At 48.9% G+C, this 14,565-nt stretch overlaps 1 protein-coding gene across 2 annotated transcripts in view; it reads left to right on the forward strand.

Moving 5' to 3' along the window:
- Positions 1-7,761: 7,761 nt before the first annotated feature.
- GALNT17 (polypeptide N-acetylgalactosaminyltransferase 17) overlaps positions 7,762-14,565 on the forward strand; it is a 628,291-nt gene continuing 621,487 nt past the window's right edge. Inside the window, exon 1 of one of the 2 annotated variants that reach the window (XM_004380774.2) lies at positions 7,762-8,252. In XM_004380774.2, coding sequence (XP_004380831.1) covers positions 8,015-8,252 — 238 coding nt within the window. In that variant the 5' untranslated portion in view covers positions 7,762-8,014. The remainder of the gene's footprint in view (positions 8,253-14,565) is intronic. The other variant, XM_023735303.1, reaches the window with a different exon arrangement.

Genomic DNA, 14,565 nt, shown 5'->3' on the forward strand with positions numbered 1-14,565 from the left:
GACATTCTGGCAGCTAACAGACACATGAGGAAAATGCTTTCGATCACTAGCCATTAGAGAAATGCAAATCAAAACTCCAATGAGATATCATCTCAACTCCACGTTATTGGCATGAATCAAAACAAAACAAAAAAAAAAAAACAAAAACAAAAGAAGGCATTGGCGAAAAACGAGGCTCCAGGAATTGACGGAATACCACTTGAGATGCTTCGACAAACCGATGCAGTGCAGGAAGTGTTCACTTGTCTATGCTAACAAATTTGAAAGACAGCTACCTGGCCAACTGACTGGAAGAGATCCATGTTTGTGCCTGTTCCCAAGGAAGGGATCCAATAGAATGCGGAAATTATCGAACTATATCATTAATAACACACACAAGTAAAATTTTGCTGAAGATCATTCAGAAACGGCTGCAGCAGTATATTGACAGGGAACTGCCAGAAATTCAAGCTGGATTCAGAAGAGGACGTGGAACCAGGGATATCATTGCTGATGTCAGACGGATCCTGGCTGGAAGCAAGGAATACCAGAAAAATGTTTACCTGTGTTTTATTGACTATGCAAAGGCATTCAACTGTGTGGATCATAGCAAATTATGAATAACATTGCAAAGAATGGGAATTCCGGAACACTTAACTGTGCTCATGAGGAACCTGTACATAAATCAAGAGGCTGTCATTTGAACAGAAAGAGGGGATAATGCGTGGTTTAAAGTCAGGAAAGGTGTGCGTCAGGGTTGTATCCTTTCACCATACCTATTCAGTCTGTCTGCTGAGCAAATAATCTGAGAAGCTGGACTATACGAAGAAGAATGTGGCATCAGGATTGGAGGAATACTCATTAACAACATGTGTTATGCAGATGATACAACCTTGCTTGCTGAAAGTGAAGAGGACTTGAAGCACTTACTGATGAAGATCAAAGGCCACAGCCTTCAGTATGGATTACACCTCAACAGAAAGAAAACAAAAACCCTCACAACTTGACCAATAAGCAACACCATGATAAACGGAGAAAGCATTGAAGTTGTCAAGGATTTCATTTTACTTGGATCCACAATCAACACCCAGGGAAGCAGCAGTCAAGAAATCAAAAGACTCATTGCATTGGACAAATCTGCCGCAAAAGACCTCTTTAAAGTGTGGAAGAGCAAAGATGTCACCTTGAAGACTAAGGTGCTTTTGACCTAAGCCAAGGTGTTTTCAATCGCCTCATACGCATGTGAAAGCTGGACTATGAATAAGGAAGACCGAAGAAGAATTGATGTCTTTGAATTGTGGTGTTGGCAAAGAATATTGAGTTTACTATGGACTGTCAAAGAATGAACAAATCTGTCTTGGATGAAGTACGACCAGAATGCTCCTTAGGATCGAGGATGGTGAGACTATATCTCACGTAATTCGGACATGTTATTAGGAGTGATCAGTCCCTGGAGAAGGACATCATACTTGGTAAAATAGAGGGTCAGTGAAAAAGAGGAAGACCCTCAATGAGGTGGACTGAAACATTGGTGCAACAATGGGCCTAAGCATAACAACTATTGTGAGGATGACACGGGACCAGGCAATGTTTCATTCTGTTGTACATACGGTTGCTATGAGTCGGAACTGACTTGATGACACCTAACAACAACAACGACAAATGTTGGAGAGGCTGCGAGGAGATTAGAACTCTTACGCGCTCCTGGTGGGAATGCAAAATGGTACATCCATTTTGGAAAATGGTATGGTGCTTCCTCAAAAACCTAGAAATAGAAATACCATACAATCCAGCAATCTCATTCCCAGGAATATATCCTAGAGAAAAAAGAGCCATCATACGAATAGATGTATGCACACCCATGTTCACTGCAGCATTATTCACAATAGCAAAAAGATGGAAACAACCTAAGTGCCCATCAACAGACGAATGGATAACAAACTATGGTACATACACACAACAGAATACTAAGCAATGATAAAAAACGATGAATTTGTGAAACATCTCACAGCATGGATGAATCCGGAGGGCGTTATGCTGAGTGAAATAAGTCAATCGCAAAAGGACAAATACTGTATGAGACTACTATTATAAAATCTCACGAAAAGGTTTACACACAGAAACAATCTTTGATGGTTACAAGGGAGGGGAGGAGTGGAGAGGGAAAAACACTAAATAGACAATAGATAAGTGGTAACTTTGGTGAAGGGTAAGACAGTATGCAATAGCGGGGAAGCCAGCACAACTTGACCAAGGCAAAGTAATAGAAGCTTCATAGACATGCCCAGACTCCCTGAGGGACCGAGTTAGTGGGCTGAGGGCTAGGGACTGTGGTCTTGGGGGACGTCTAGCTCAACTGGCATAACATAGTTTATAAAGAAAATTTTGTACATCCTACTTTGGTTAGTAGTATCTGGGGTCTTAAAAGCTTGTGAGCGGCCATCTAAGATACATCTTCTGGTCCCACTCCATCTGGAGCAAAAGAGAATGAAGAAGACCGAAGACTCAAGGGAAGGATAAGCCCAAAGGACTGATGGATCACAACTACCACAGCCTCCACCAGACTGAGTCCAGCACAACTGGATGGTCCCTGGCTACCACCACTGACTGCTCCGACAGGGATCACAATAGAGGGTCCTGACAGAGGTGGAGAAAAATGTAGAACAGAATTCAAACTCACAAAGAAAGACCAGACTTACTGGTCTGTCAGAAACTGGAGAAACCCTGAGAGTATGACCCCTGGACACTCTTTTAACATGGCCTTTCTAGCCATGGTTTCTTAAACTCCCGCTCCTGAAGTTCACCCTTCAACAAAGATTAAACTGGCCTATAAAACAAACAATAACACGTAGTTCAACCATGTATAGGAGAGTAAATGGACACACAGCCCAAAAGCACAGAGGGGAAGGCAGGAGGGGACAGGAAAACTGGAGGAATGGAAATGAGGAATTTGAGGTCAAGAAGGGGAGAGTGTTGACACATGGTCCGGCTGGCAACCAATGTCACAAAACAATTCGTGTATTAATTGTTTAATGAGAAACTAATTTGCTCTGTAAAATTTAACCTAAAATGTACACACGCACACACACACACACACACACACACACACACACACACAAACAAATGATAAAAGCAAAGTTAAAAAACAAAAAAGTAATTAAGTTTAAGATACACCCTACACTGATATGACCTTGCTAACATAACAAAGAAAACCTTCCTCCTCAGTATGATTACATACACAGGTATAGGAATTAGGATTCTAACACGTATTTTGGAGTGCCACAATTTAACCCATAACAGGATCCAGTAGTAGAAAGGAAGCGTTTTTGTGAAAATGCAACCCTCTGGCTGCCACCCTGCTCTGCCAGTAGGCTCAGTTGCTGTTCCATGGTGAATCCTATCAGGAAAAGATGTGAAGCACCCATGCCCACTGAGCATGTATAGTTGTTTAGAAATTATGTACATATGCAGCTGTCATTGCATAGACGAAATATCAGTAAATTTTCATTTCTTTCTTATTTTGGGTAACAGTACACAGAAGTTCTAGTATTTTCTTCCTGTACCCCAGTGATTTGTTTTATTCCCCCAGTTTGGAAGTTTGTGCTGCTGCCTTATGAGGATCATGGTCCTCAGAGGAGAAGGCCTTGGATGGGCAAGGAGGGGGGTTGGTCCAAGGCATGAAGACCAGTGACCCTGGTTTCTATGCTTGCCTTTCTCAGTCCTAGTGATCTTAATAATCACAATAATAACCAATATTTATTGAGTGCCCACTATATGCCTAAAGATCAATTGCCATGAGTTTACTCCAACTCATGGCAACCTGTGGTGCAGTGAGTTGCTTTTATATGGGCCTTTCTAGCCATGGTCTGTTAACTCCCACAAAATGATTAGCTGGGACTATGCAAATAAGGTGCTTGTGGCCTATCAAGGGGATTGGTCAATTTTGCCATCCCACTAGTCTTAAAAGAACCAATCCCACGGAGGTTGAGGGGGAACCTCACTACCATCAAGAAGAAGAATCTGGAGTGGAGCATGTCCTTTGGACCCGGGGTCCCTGCATTGAGAACCTCCTAGATCCAGGAGACAGAAAGAGCTGTAACACTGGAGATGGCATATCTAAGTTGTGTCAGGCAGGTCCTTAAATTTTTAGGGTAGCTGGTCACTTTGAAAGTCTGATGAAAGTTATGGGTCCTCTCCCCAGAAGAATGTCCATAGGGATATACACACAATTTTTTGTTATTTGTTTGAGGATACAACTCCCAAAGTCTACCCAGGGCATCTCTGGGGAGAGGAGGTGTTGAGAGACATGGAACAGTGTTTTTGAGCAGAATCAAGAGCCCGGCTAAAGTTAGGCACCACCAACTTGTAATGTCCCCAAGCCTCTGGAGTGATGTGGTTTTACCTGGGAGCACTCTCTTTCCTCGGTGCATGAGTGGAGAAAGCAGATGGTGGGACTGATTCAAGTTGGGTATTGCTAGGCTGCGGGCAGTGGGAGAACATGAATATGAGTGTGTATGATTTGCAGGTTCTACTGGAAGTGCATTTGAAATCAATGAATGACCAGGCAGGGTAGAGAAGGAACTCATGGGGAGATGGAAAGGCTGGATACTTGGGGCAGAGAGAGGGATTGTAGGCCACTGTAGACTGCTGGTGGCTGGAGAATATGCTTGGCTGGAGCAGAGAGTGGGAGAGGTAAACAGCTAGAGAGTGGTATGCAGAGGGTGAGGTTTTTGTGCAGGACTGCAGGAATGGAACAGTTTTGTGTGATGACAGGTTTCAGGGCCTGGTCCTGACAGTGGGTCACTTACTGAGTCTACAGGATCGTTTATGAATGCAGAAGCTGTCCTAGGATGCAGGCTGAAGCTGAGGGGAGAGGAGCCTGCAAGACACACGATAGCCATCAGTTCGTTTGGGGACCTTTTTAGAGGCTTTAATCAGTTGTCATTGAGTCAACTCTGAGTCATGGTGACCTCATGTGTACCAGAGTAGAACTGTGCTCCATAGGGTTTGCAATGGCTGATTTTTTTCAGAAGTAGATCGCCAGACCATTCTTTCAAGGCACCTCTGGACGAACTCAAACCTTTAATCATTTGGTTGGCAGCAAGTGCATTAACCCTTTGCATCACCGAGGGACTCCTTAGAGGCTTTAAATTAAAAACAACAACAACAACAACAAAAAAACCCACGTTGATATTGAGTTGATTCAACTCATGGCAACCTCACATGTTACAGAGTATAACTGCTCTATAGAGTTTTCTTAGCTGTAATCTTTACAGAGGCAGATTGCCAGGCCTTTCTTCCATGCCACCACTGGGTGGGTTCCAATTGCCAATCTTTAGGTTAGCAGTTGATTGCAAACCATTTACACCACCCAGGGACTCCTTAGAGGTTTTAGAGGGAGAACAATCTCTGGAAGTTGATTATTGCTTAAGAAATTTTTTCCTAATTACTCAAAAGCCCTTTTCTCTGCTTTGTTTCCTGGCCCCCCTCCCAAATATGTACATGCTTGGAAGTCAGACCCATCTGGGTTTAGACCCTTATTGGCTGGGGACCCTAGACCAACGCCTCAGCTTCTCCAGACTTAAGCTTCCTGCAGCTGAGTGAACTTCCAAAAATTATTTTTGCAGATGCTTTCGTTAATTGGGCTAGTTTTTATGTGGAGCAGGGTATAACAACACCTAACTCAACCTAGCAGTCAGAGAGACAACGTGGGTACAGCATCCGGCCCAGTGTGTTGCATGTAATAAGGGCTCAGTAACCCAGTTTCCTTCCCCTTTAACACCTCCCTTGCCCAACAGTTGTGGTTAAAAACTGTCCCTTGTGACTTTTGATGTGCCTTTCTTATTTAACTGTTTATATCCACTTTCTGATAGATTACACAAAGCAAACACCATAAGGATTCTGTTGAACTCGTGCGGAGAGTATGGGAGTGCTAACCAAAAAGGTTGGCAGTTTGATTCCACCCAGTAGTGTCCTGGGAGAAAAACTTGGCGATCTGCTTCTGTAAATTAAAGCCTAGGAAACCCTATGCGGCAGTTCTACTGTATCACATGGGGTTGCTAGGAATTGGAATTGACTCTACAGCACCCAAAACACCGAATGTTTTCATGTATTTTTCTATACAGTATTAAAAATCAATACTTAAAATAACAAATCAGCAAAAATCACGAATTAAAACAGCAGGGAAAAGAAAAACTTTCATGAGATGGAAATGGTGAAGTGGAGACTATCAGATTCACTTAGCTTTGCTGTCTGATTTTTATTAGTTGGCAGCCTCGTTTCTTTTTTAGGCTCAAGGAACCAAATAGATCGAGGAGGGAGTTTGAATTCCAGTATTTCGAGCTGTTGCGTTTTGGGAACAGAAAGGGGTCGTGGAAATCCAGTCGCCAAATCCCCCTTCTTATAATAACATGCGTAGAGAGGTGGGTGGGCGCATAAACAGTGACCTGGACGGCCAGTATTTTCACACGGATAGAACCCACCCAGACCGCTGCCGCACAGAATTGCTCCCAAAGTAACAGAATCCGAGCCTCCAGGCCAGATTTTCCCTCTAGCCATTCACGGCCATGCAAAGCTGGGCTGCGAGCTCACAGAAGGGATGTCTTCATCGCCAACCAGGATGGAACAATCGCGCCCGCCTGCTCGGGGAGCGCTGAGAACCTAAGGGTCCCTCCAGCCCCGGCAGCAGCCAATGTGCCTTGACTTCCCCCGGCCCTCCCGGCCCCTACTCGCCAGCCGCCCCCGCCCTTTCCGGGTGTGCGCGCACGAGCCGGCGCGCAGGGGAGGTGTGCGCCCGGCAGCCTGCGGGCGGCGGCGGCGCGGGGAGAGGGGTGGCCAAGGGCGGCGGGGGAGGAGCTGGCGCTGCAGCCGGTCCCCTCGGGCCGCGCCCCGCCCTCCGCCGCCACCTGCGCGTTCCCTACGGGCTCTCCGTTCCCTGGAGCGTGCGGGCTTTCGGTGCCGCAGCGGCGGAATCACTGCTTTCGCGTATTCGGAGACTGGGCGTTTGGCTCCTGAGGGAGCGGAATGAGCTGCGCTGCCTGTTCTGGGGAACGGAGGGTGCGCCGGCGCGCGTCCCTCCCTGCCGCGCTCCCCGCGACGTTGGTGGAGGGGGTAGAGAACTGCTGTGACTTTTGAGGTCCGACTCCTCCTTCCGGCCGGCCTCCGGACGCGCCCGCTCGGGGACAGGCCAGTGTACCAGGCAGGCCCCGCAGACTTGCTGCGTGGTGTTGGACTTGGAACGTGTCCGGAGCCGGCTGCTCTGAGCGCGCTGGTGAGTTTGGCGGCGGGGTGGGGTGTCCCCAGGCGCAAGAGGCGGAGAGGACGTCGCACTCTACCCCTCCTCTCGCCCCTGCTGCTGCCCCCACTTTGGAGAGTAATTGAGACTTGAGCGTGACTGCGGAGACGCGAAAATGCGGGCAATCAGCGCGGGCTTTCCCTCCGCCAGGCGTGAGGGAGCGGGCCGGTGAGCGGAACAAAGGCGCTCGCCCCCAAGGAGCGGGTCCTAGGGTGAAGAGCGCGGGCTGCACGTCGCGACGGCCGCCTGCGGACCACGGTGCTGGCAGTGCGGCCCGAGACGCGGCGCGGTTCCCCGCGGGCAGGCGGCAAGCCCTAACCCGACACCTGCGCGCCGCGCCCGCCGCGGCTCCCGGGCAAACCCCCGCCGGGCCCGGGCTTCCGCTGCGACCGCAGCCCCGCTTGACAGCCCAGAGGCGAGACGTTCCCTGGGCCAGGGGAGGGACCCCCGGCCCCCGGCCGTTGGCCGAGAAGTCGAGGCGCTTAGAAGGGCCGCGCACAGGGGACCAAGCAGGCATCTCGAGAGCGTTTCTGCAGACTGAGGGCTCCCATGTGAGCGATTCCACTCTCCTCCGACCGCCCCGTCTTTCTAGCCGTCTCCGCCTCCCGCGCACCCGGCCGGGGCGGCCGCTCTCCTCGCCGTCTGGCCGGAGCGTGAGGCTAGCACGGCCCCTGGCTGCCCTGCGCCTCGCAGGAGCTCGAGGGGCGCGGGTCCGGGGCGAGGGCCGGCCGGGCGTGTTTGATGGCTTCACTGAGAAGAGTCAAAGTGCTCCTGGTGTTGAACTTGATCGCAGTGGCCGGCTTCGTGCTCTTCCTGGCCAAGTGCCGGCCCATCGCGGTGCGCAGCGGAGACGCCTTCCATGAGATTCGGCCGCGCGCTGAGGCGGCCAACCTTAGCGCGCACAGCGCCAGCCCCATCCAGGATGCCGTCCTGAAGCGCCTTTCGCTGCTCGAGGACATCGTGTACCGGCAGCTGAATGGTAAGGACGCGCGCCGGCACCCACGGGGCTTGTGCGGGCTGGCCGGGCACCGAGTAAGCCCGGAGTCCTGAGCCTGGTGCCCGGGAGCCGGTGGGTCGAGGGAGGGACAGCGCCGCGGCGGCACCTCGAGGCTTCTGTGCGCGCCCTCTTCCTCTCTCTGCCCCGTGTCGGGCAGGAGCCCGGGGCTGCTAGAAAAAACTGATGCTTTTCTGTGCCCTAGCTGTAAGTTTGGTTGTATGGTGGAAGCATGTCAGTACAGTTGCCTGCGGCTCCGCGTGCGGCTCACAAAATCCTTCCTCGTGACTCCAGCTCCAGCGCAGAAATGGGACCGGAGCTTGGGCCGAGGTCGAGGGAGGAAATAGCTTCTACTGCGCAGCGTTTGGTAGGGTACGTACAGGGGATAGGGGATGGGGTCCTTAAAAATCTACGGGAAAATTTAGGGCCCCAGGTCGTGGAGCTAATGCGCTTCGGTAGTAAGTTACGTGAATATGTTTTCGCTCGATGAGGCGGGCTGCACAGTTTATAAGCAGAACTCCTTCCTTCCCGCCGCTTTGGCGAGGCTGCTATTAAAAAACATACCCGGTTTCTCGCCCGGAACTGCCATGGGAAGATTGTTAAAGTTCGCAGTGGGCTGGGAAGCAGGTTTTTATAGCGTGTAGCAAAGCGAGGTGGAGCATCCTATTAGTGGCAATTGTGAGAATCTGCCCCATCTAAAATGTCTTCCTCCGTGCTTCAGGAGAAGAGGGGGACTTTTTATGTGCCCTGTTCACACCTGGTCTGGGGACTCATGGGTCATCGGCGACTCACTGTCCCCAAGGTCAGAGTGAGTGTTACCTGCTGGAGTCATCAGTTCTTCAGGGTCCACGTGGTGGTTATCCGAGGCAGATACAATATATTTGCGACAGGCTGCTTCCTCCCTTCCTGAGCTTCTAACTTAAATCTCACACAGCAGTTCCAGAACTACAGATAATCATAATAAAAATAATGATAATCATAATTAGTAGAATTCTTGCACTGTACCAGGCAGTGTGCAAAGTTGTTACAAGTGCATTATTCCATTGTTCACATCAATCCAGGTAGATTCCATTCTAGCCCTTTGTTGTTGTTAGGTGCCGTTGATTTGATTTGACTCACAGCGACCCCATGTGACAGAGTAGAGTTGCCCCATAGGGTTTTCTAGGCTGTAATCTTTATGGGAGCAGATCTCCACGTCTTTCTCCCACAGAGCAGCTGATTGAGTTCAAACCGCCAACCTTTCGGTTAGCAGTTGAGCATGTAACCACTGTGCTACCAGGGCTCCTCAGCCCCAAATTAGAAATAAGCAAATGAGATTTGGAGAGGTTAACTAAGTTGCCCAGCGCCCTGCTGCTAGTTAAGTCTGTAGTCAGAAACCCGTGTCTGGATGACTACAGACCCTGTGCTCTTGACTACAAGGCCAGACCTCTCTCTCCGGTCTTCTAATTATAGTCGCCATGGCAACTGACAACATTAAGTTTGATGGAAAAAATTAAGACGTGGAGCTGCAGATACAGCTTTCTACCTGCGTTAGGTTCCGTACTAGGAGGAAGGGACCCCACCATCTTCATCGCAGTTAGACTGTGAGACTGGCCCGGGACAGGGAGGAGGACAACAGCTAGACTGTTCTCTTCCCTCACTCTGATGATCCTTTCTGGGTAATTCCTGGTGGGAGGTGGTCAGATGTCCGAGTGCCTCCTGTTAGGATACCTGGGTCATCTGGATGCCATTCGACAAGTGTCTGTGGGAGGCCTTGAACTTGCGTCTGCATCTGTAGCAGGAAACTGTAGTACTCTGACCCCTTGCACACAGTGTAGCTCTTGGGGGTTGTGCTGAAGCTGTTCTGAGGGTCTAGAAACTAAGGCACAAAATGAAGCAAAAACCCACAGTTAATTTCTGCAGGAATAAGAAGCTTATGGGGCGAGTCTTTTTACCTGCTATAGATGTACCCATAGGACCCCAGAAAGAGAGTGCAAGCATCATTGAGTTCCCCCACTACTAGGTTGCACTCAGGAAGAGAAGGCTATTTTAATATTAATTTCAATTAGGAGAATTAAATGTGATATAACCGCACCCCCGGCTCTCGAGTTAATAATGAGGAACGCTGGTGGTGCAAGCGGGTTGCAGTTGGCTGCTAACTTAAAGGTTTGTGGTTCGAATTGGCCCAGCAGCTCCACAGAAGAAAGGCCTGGCAAACTGCTTCAGTAAAGATAACAGCCAGGCAAACCCTATGGAGTGGTTGTACGCTGTAACACATGAGGTCACTGTGAGTCATGGGCAGACTTGACAGCAGCTAACAACAACAATGTGGTGTTTACTAAGTGCCAGACAAATATTAACTCATACAGTCTACAGCAACCCTACGAGGTAGGGAGATCCCTGGGTGGAGCAAGCAATTTGCACTTGGCTGCTAACCTAAAGGTTAGCGATTCAAACCCACCCTGTGGCACCACGGAAGAAAGGCCTGGCAATTTGCTTCCATAAAGATTGTTGTTGTTAGTTTCTGTCAGTGTTACAGCCAAGAAAACCCCATGGAGCAGTTTTGCTCTGTAACACATGAGGTCTCCATGAGTCAGAATCGACTCAACGGCAATGAGTTTTTTTTTTGGTGTGGGGTAGGTGTTATTACCCAGAAGTAACATGCTCATGGTCCCATAGTGAGTGTTCATACTGGGCATTCTGACTCCAGAGATGCAGTGCCTACCCACTGCACTAGCCTTTCTCAGTCTTTAGCGTGCATAGAATCACCTGGAGGGCTTGTTAAACACATACTTCTGAGCCCCACACCGAGTCTCTGCCTCTGTAGGCCTGGAGCCAGGCCCAAGAAGTTGTATCTCTAACCAGCTTGTGGCTGGGTACCATGATCCTACAACAAGCAGAGCCAATGCAGAAAACCTGTTGGAGCAAAGCTGGTTGGTTGGAGGGGGTGGGGAACTTCTAAGAAGCCTAGAGTTTGCTTCCACGGGCTGGGGCTCTGTCTTGTTTCTGGGTGCTCTTCTGCCATTCAGGCAGTTCCCTGGCATGGGGGCGTCTCATACTTGGGGCTCGTTGGGTTGGGGGCTGTGGGGTGGGCAGGCTGAGTTTTCTGGCAGCTTTGAGGAGGAGCTGCAGGAAGACCAGGTGAGAGTTTTCCTGGGCAAGCCAGGGTTTCCGGCTGCGATGGGGCAGATGTTAGCGTCCTGGCTGCCAAGTATAATTTGTAGTGACATGCAGCCTGCAGGAAAAGAGCAGGGAAGGTTCTGAAATGGAAAGGACCCTCCTCTCTTTACCCTCTCCCTGCTCTTGTTCCTTCCGCCACCTAACCTTCCATCCTTTGCCCATGCTTGGTTCTGGTAATGAGTCTCCCATTCATTGATGCACTGGGCCACAGTGGGAGGGTAGAGTGAGGGAGGAGAGCCTGTCCCAGTGCCCAGGGAGATGGGATGAGGACGTCTCCTGTCCTCTCGCTTTGCTCATTGCTTACTGAAGGAGAAGAAAACTCTGACATTATTGGTCTTTAAATAACAACAAAAACAGTTGCTGTCAAATCAGTTCCAACTCATGGCAACCCCATGTGTGCCAGAGTAGAACTGTAGTCCATGGGATTTTCAATGGCTGCTTTTTTGGAAGTAGATCGCCAGGCCTTTCTTCCAGGGTGCCTCTGGGTGGACTCGAACCTCCAGCCTTTCAGTTAGCAGCCAAGTGTGTTAACCATTTGCGCCACCCGGGGATTCCTCAGTGTTCTTTATTCCTCGGGCATTAATGGAGAGCCCCCCTGTGCCTGGTACTGGGGATGCAGTGACAGGCCCCTGTGGTTTCAGCCCCTTGGCTGCAAAGTGGAGCCACATTGTAAAGGCTGCTCCAACCTTTCCTGTTGACTCTGGTGAGGTCCAAGCAGAAAGGAGTGGGGAGGGCGCCACAGGCCCCTGACCTTTGAGCACAGCGGTCCCCAGTGACCCCTCTCTCATGAAGCAGGTTTTGTGGGTGTCTGAGAGTCACACACTGGCCAGCTGGTGAGTGAGCCCAGGTTTCTCAGAACTGGTCTCTCTGCTAAGACTCCTAGTGCTGAGGTTCCAAATGGGGCCTTTTCAGAAAGTTACAGGATTTTTTGTTTGTTTTTTGTTTTAATACCAGCTAAGAAGGCTTCTTCAAAGAGAAAGTGGAGATGCTGGAAAGGAGGAGATAGCAGACAAAGAGGAATCTTTTCCCCCTTCAGAATCTCTCTTGCATCTGTTCTTCCATTTTTTCTCCTAGGCTCCCACGCTAACCCCTGCCTCTGGCCCTTAACTTCCTACTCTTAAGGGGTTGCAGCAGTCACCTTTCTTCCCTTTTTTTAAAATTGTGGGACAAATATACATAAAAAATATTTGCCACCTCAACTTTTATAGGTATATTTCCGTGACATTGATTATGTTCTTCATGTTGTACAAGCATTATCAGTGTCATTTCCCGAATTATTCCACCATCATTGACATAACCTCCAAAACCAACCAAACCCACTGCACCTACCTCATATCAAAAACTGACTCATGGATCCCATAGGGTTCCAGATCTCTATGGAAGCCGACTGTTACATCTTTCTCCCACAACATAATCCCACTGCCCCCTAAATGGTAACTCCTCCTTCCCTCCTCACCCCTGGTAACCTCTAATAATCTTTGGTTTCTGTGTATTTGCTTATTTCATATAAGTGGCATCATATAACATTTGTCCTTTTGTGACTGACTTATTTCACTTACTGTAGTGTTTTCTAGGTTCATCCGTGTAGTGGCAGATAATCAGGACCTCATTTCTCTTGATGACTGAGTGATACTCTGCTAAGGAGCCCTGGTGGTACAAGCAGTTTGCAGTCGGCTGCTAACCTAAAGGTTGGCAGTTCAAACCTACCAGGTGGCTCCATGGAATAAAGGCCTGGTGAACTGCTTCCATAAAGATTACAGCCAAGAAAACCCTATGGAGCAGTTCTCCTGTGTAACACATGGGGTTGCCATGAGTTGGGACTGGCTCAACAGCAGCTAACAACAACAGCAAATATTCCATTGTATGAATATACACATTTTGTTTATCCATTCGTCTGTTGATGGACATTTCGGTTGTTGTGGCAGTAACCTTTTTATAGCGTTCCCTGCCTATGTGCACTCATTCCTCCGTTCCCCTAAACATATAATGGATCCAGTTATCTGAGTAAGAATCACGCATCCAAAGGGCTCAACACTTTCCAGTGGCTTCCTGTTCCCTAAGAATCATGATCAAGCATGGTGGCCAGCTCGTGGGGCCTCCACAGCCAGCTCCAACGCCCTTTCCCATGTTCTCACTCTTGCCCAGTACATTCTCCCTCCTCCAGCCAGGCTGCCTTGCTTGCGGAACCTGCTTGCGTTTACCTTAGGTTTTTTAGCTACCACTTTTCAGCTCCAGCTGGGCTACTAACTGGTTAAGCACTTGGCTGCTAAACCAAAAGGTTAGTGGTTTGAATCTACCCAGAGGCACCTCAGAAGAAAGGCCTGGTGATTGGTAATCTGCTTCTGAAAGGTCACAGCCATGAAAACCCTATGGAGCACACTTCTACTTTGCATACATGGGATTGCCATGAGTTGGAGTCAACTCGATGACAACTGGTTTATGGTTTTAGTTGTCCTGGTTTGCTGTCTCTCTTCCCTTTTCCTGTCTGCATTCTGTCCATCTTTTAAGGCTGGGCTCAAGGTCGCCTGTGGGGGATGGGGTGGTTGAGCCAGGCCACATAGTCTGAGCCATTCCTCCTCTGAGGTGCGGGAGACTTTGTGGTCTCCACGGGCTTATCTTTTGAGTCTAGAACTAGACTGTAGTTGTCTTAATGTCTGGAACCATATTTGGAACTTTTTAATACCACCCCCATCCTTCAGCATCTGACACAGCACCTTGCACGTAATGTGGGCACTTCAAGGTTTATTGGTTGATTAATTGGATGGGAGCTAGTTTTAAGAGGTAAATGATAGCTAGAGCGGAAATAAGCTCCAGAAAACCAGATTCTGAAGGCTGGGTTGGGTGGATGTGAGGGGAGGGGGGGGTGGGAGGACTTAGCTGAGGAGACCTAGTGTGAGGAAGCCATCATGCCTGTGCTATCTTGAGGTGGTTCTGGGCCTTCACTCTCTGACTGAAGGGGACTAGATCCTTCCGAGGAACTTGGAAGTGAAGCAGTCGCCCAGGTTAGAGACCAACCAGCTTCAGTATATTTTCTTTGAATGTGTGATTTTATAAAATGAATGTGGTTTGATATTTTCTTTTGTAGGATAAAATTAATTCGTATTTATTGTAGAAAATTTGGAAAACCTAAAAATTTATG

This window comes from Trichechus manatus, unplaced genomic scaffold, assembly GCF_000243295.1.
Source record: "Trichechus manatus latirostris isolate Lorelei unplaced genomic scaffold, TriManLat1.0 scaffold00077, whole genome shotgun sequence".
Lineage (NCBI taxonomy): Eukaryota > Metazoa > Chordata > Mammalia > Sirenia > Trichechidae > Trichechus > Trichechus manatus.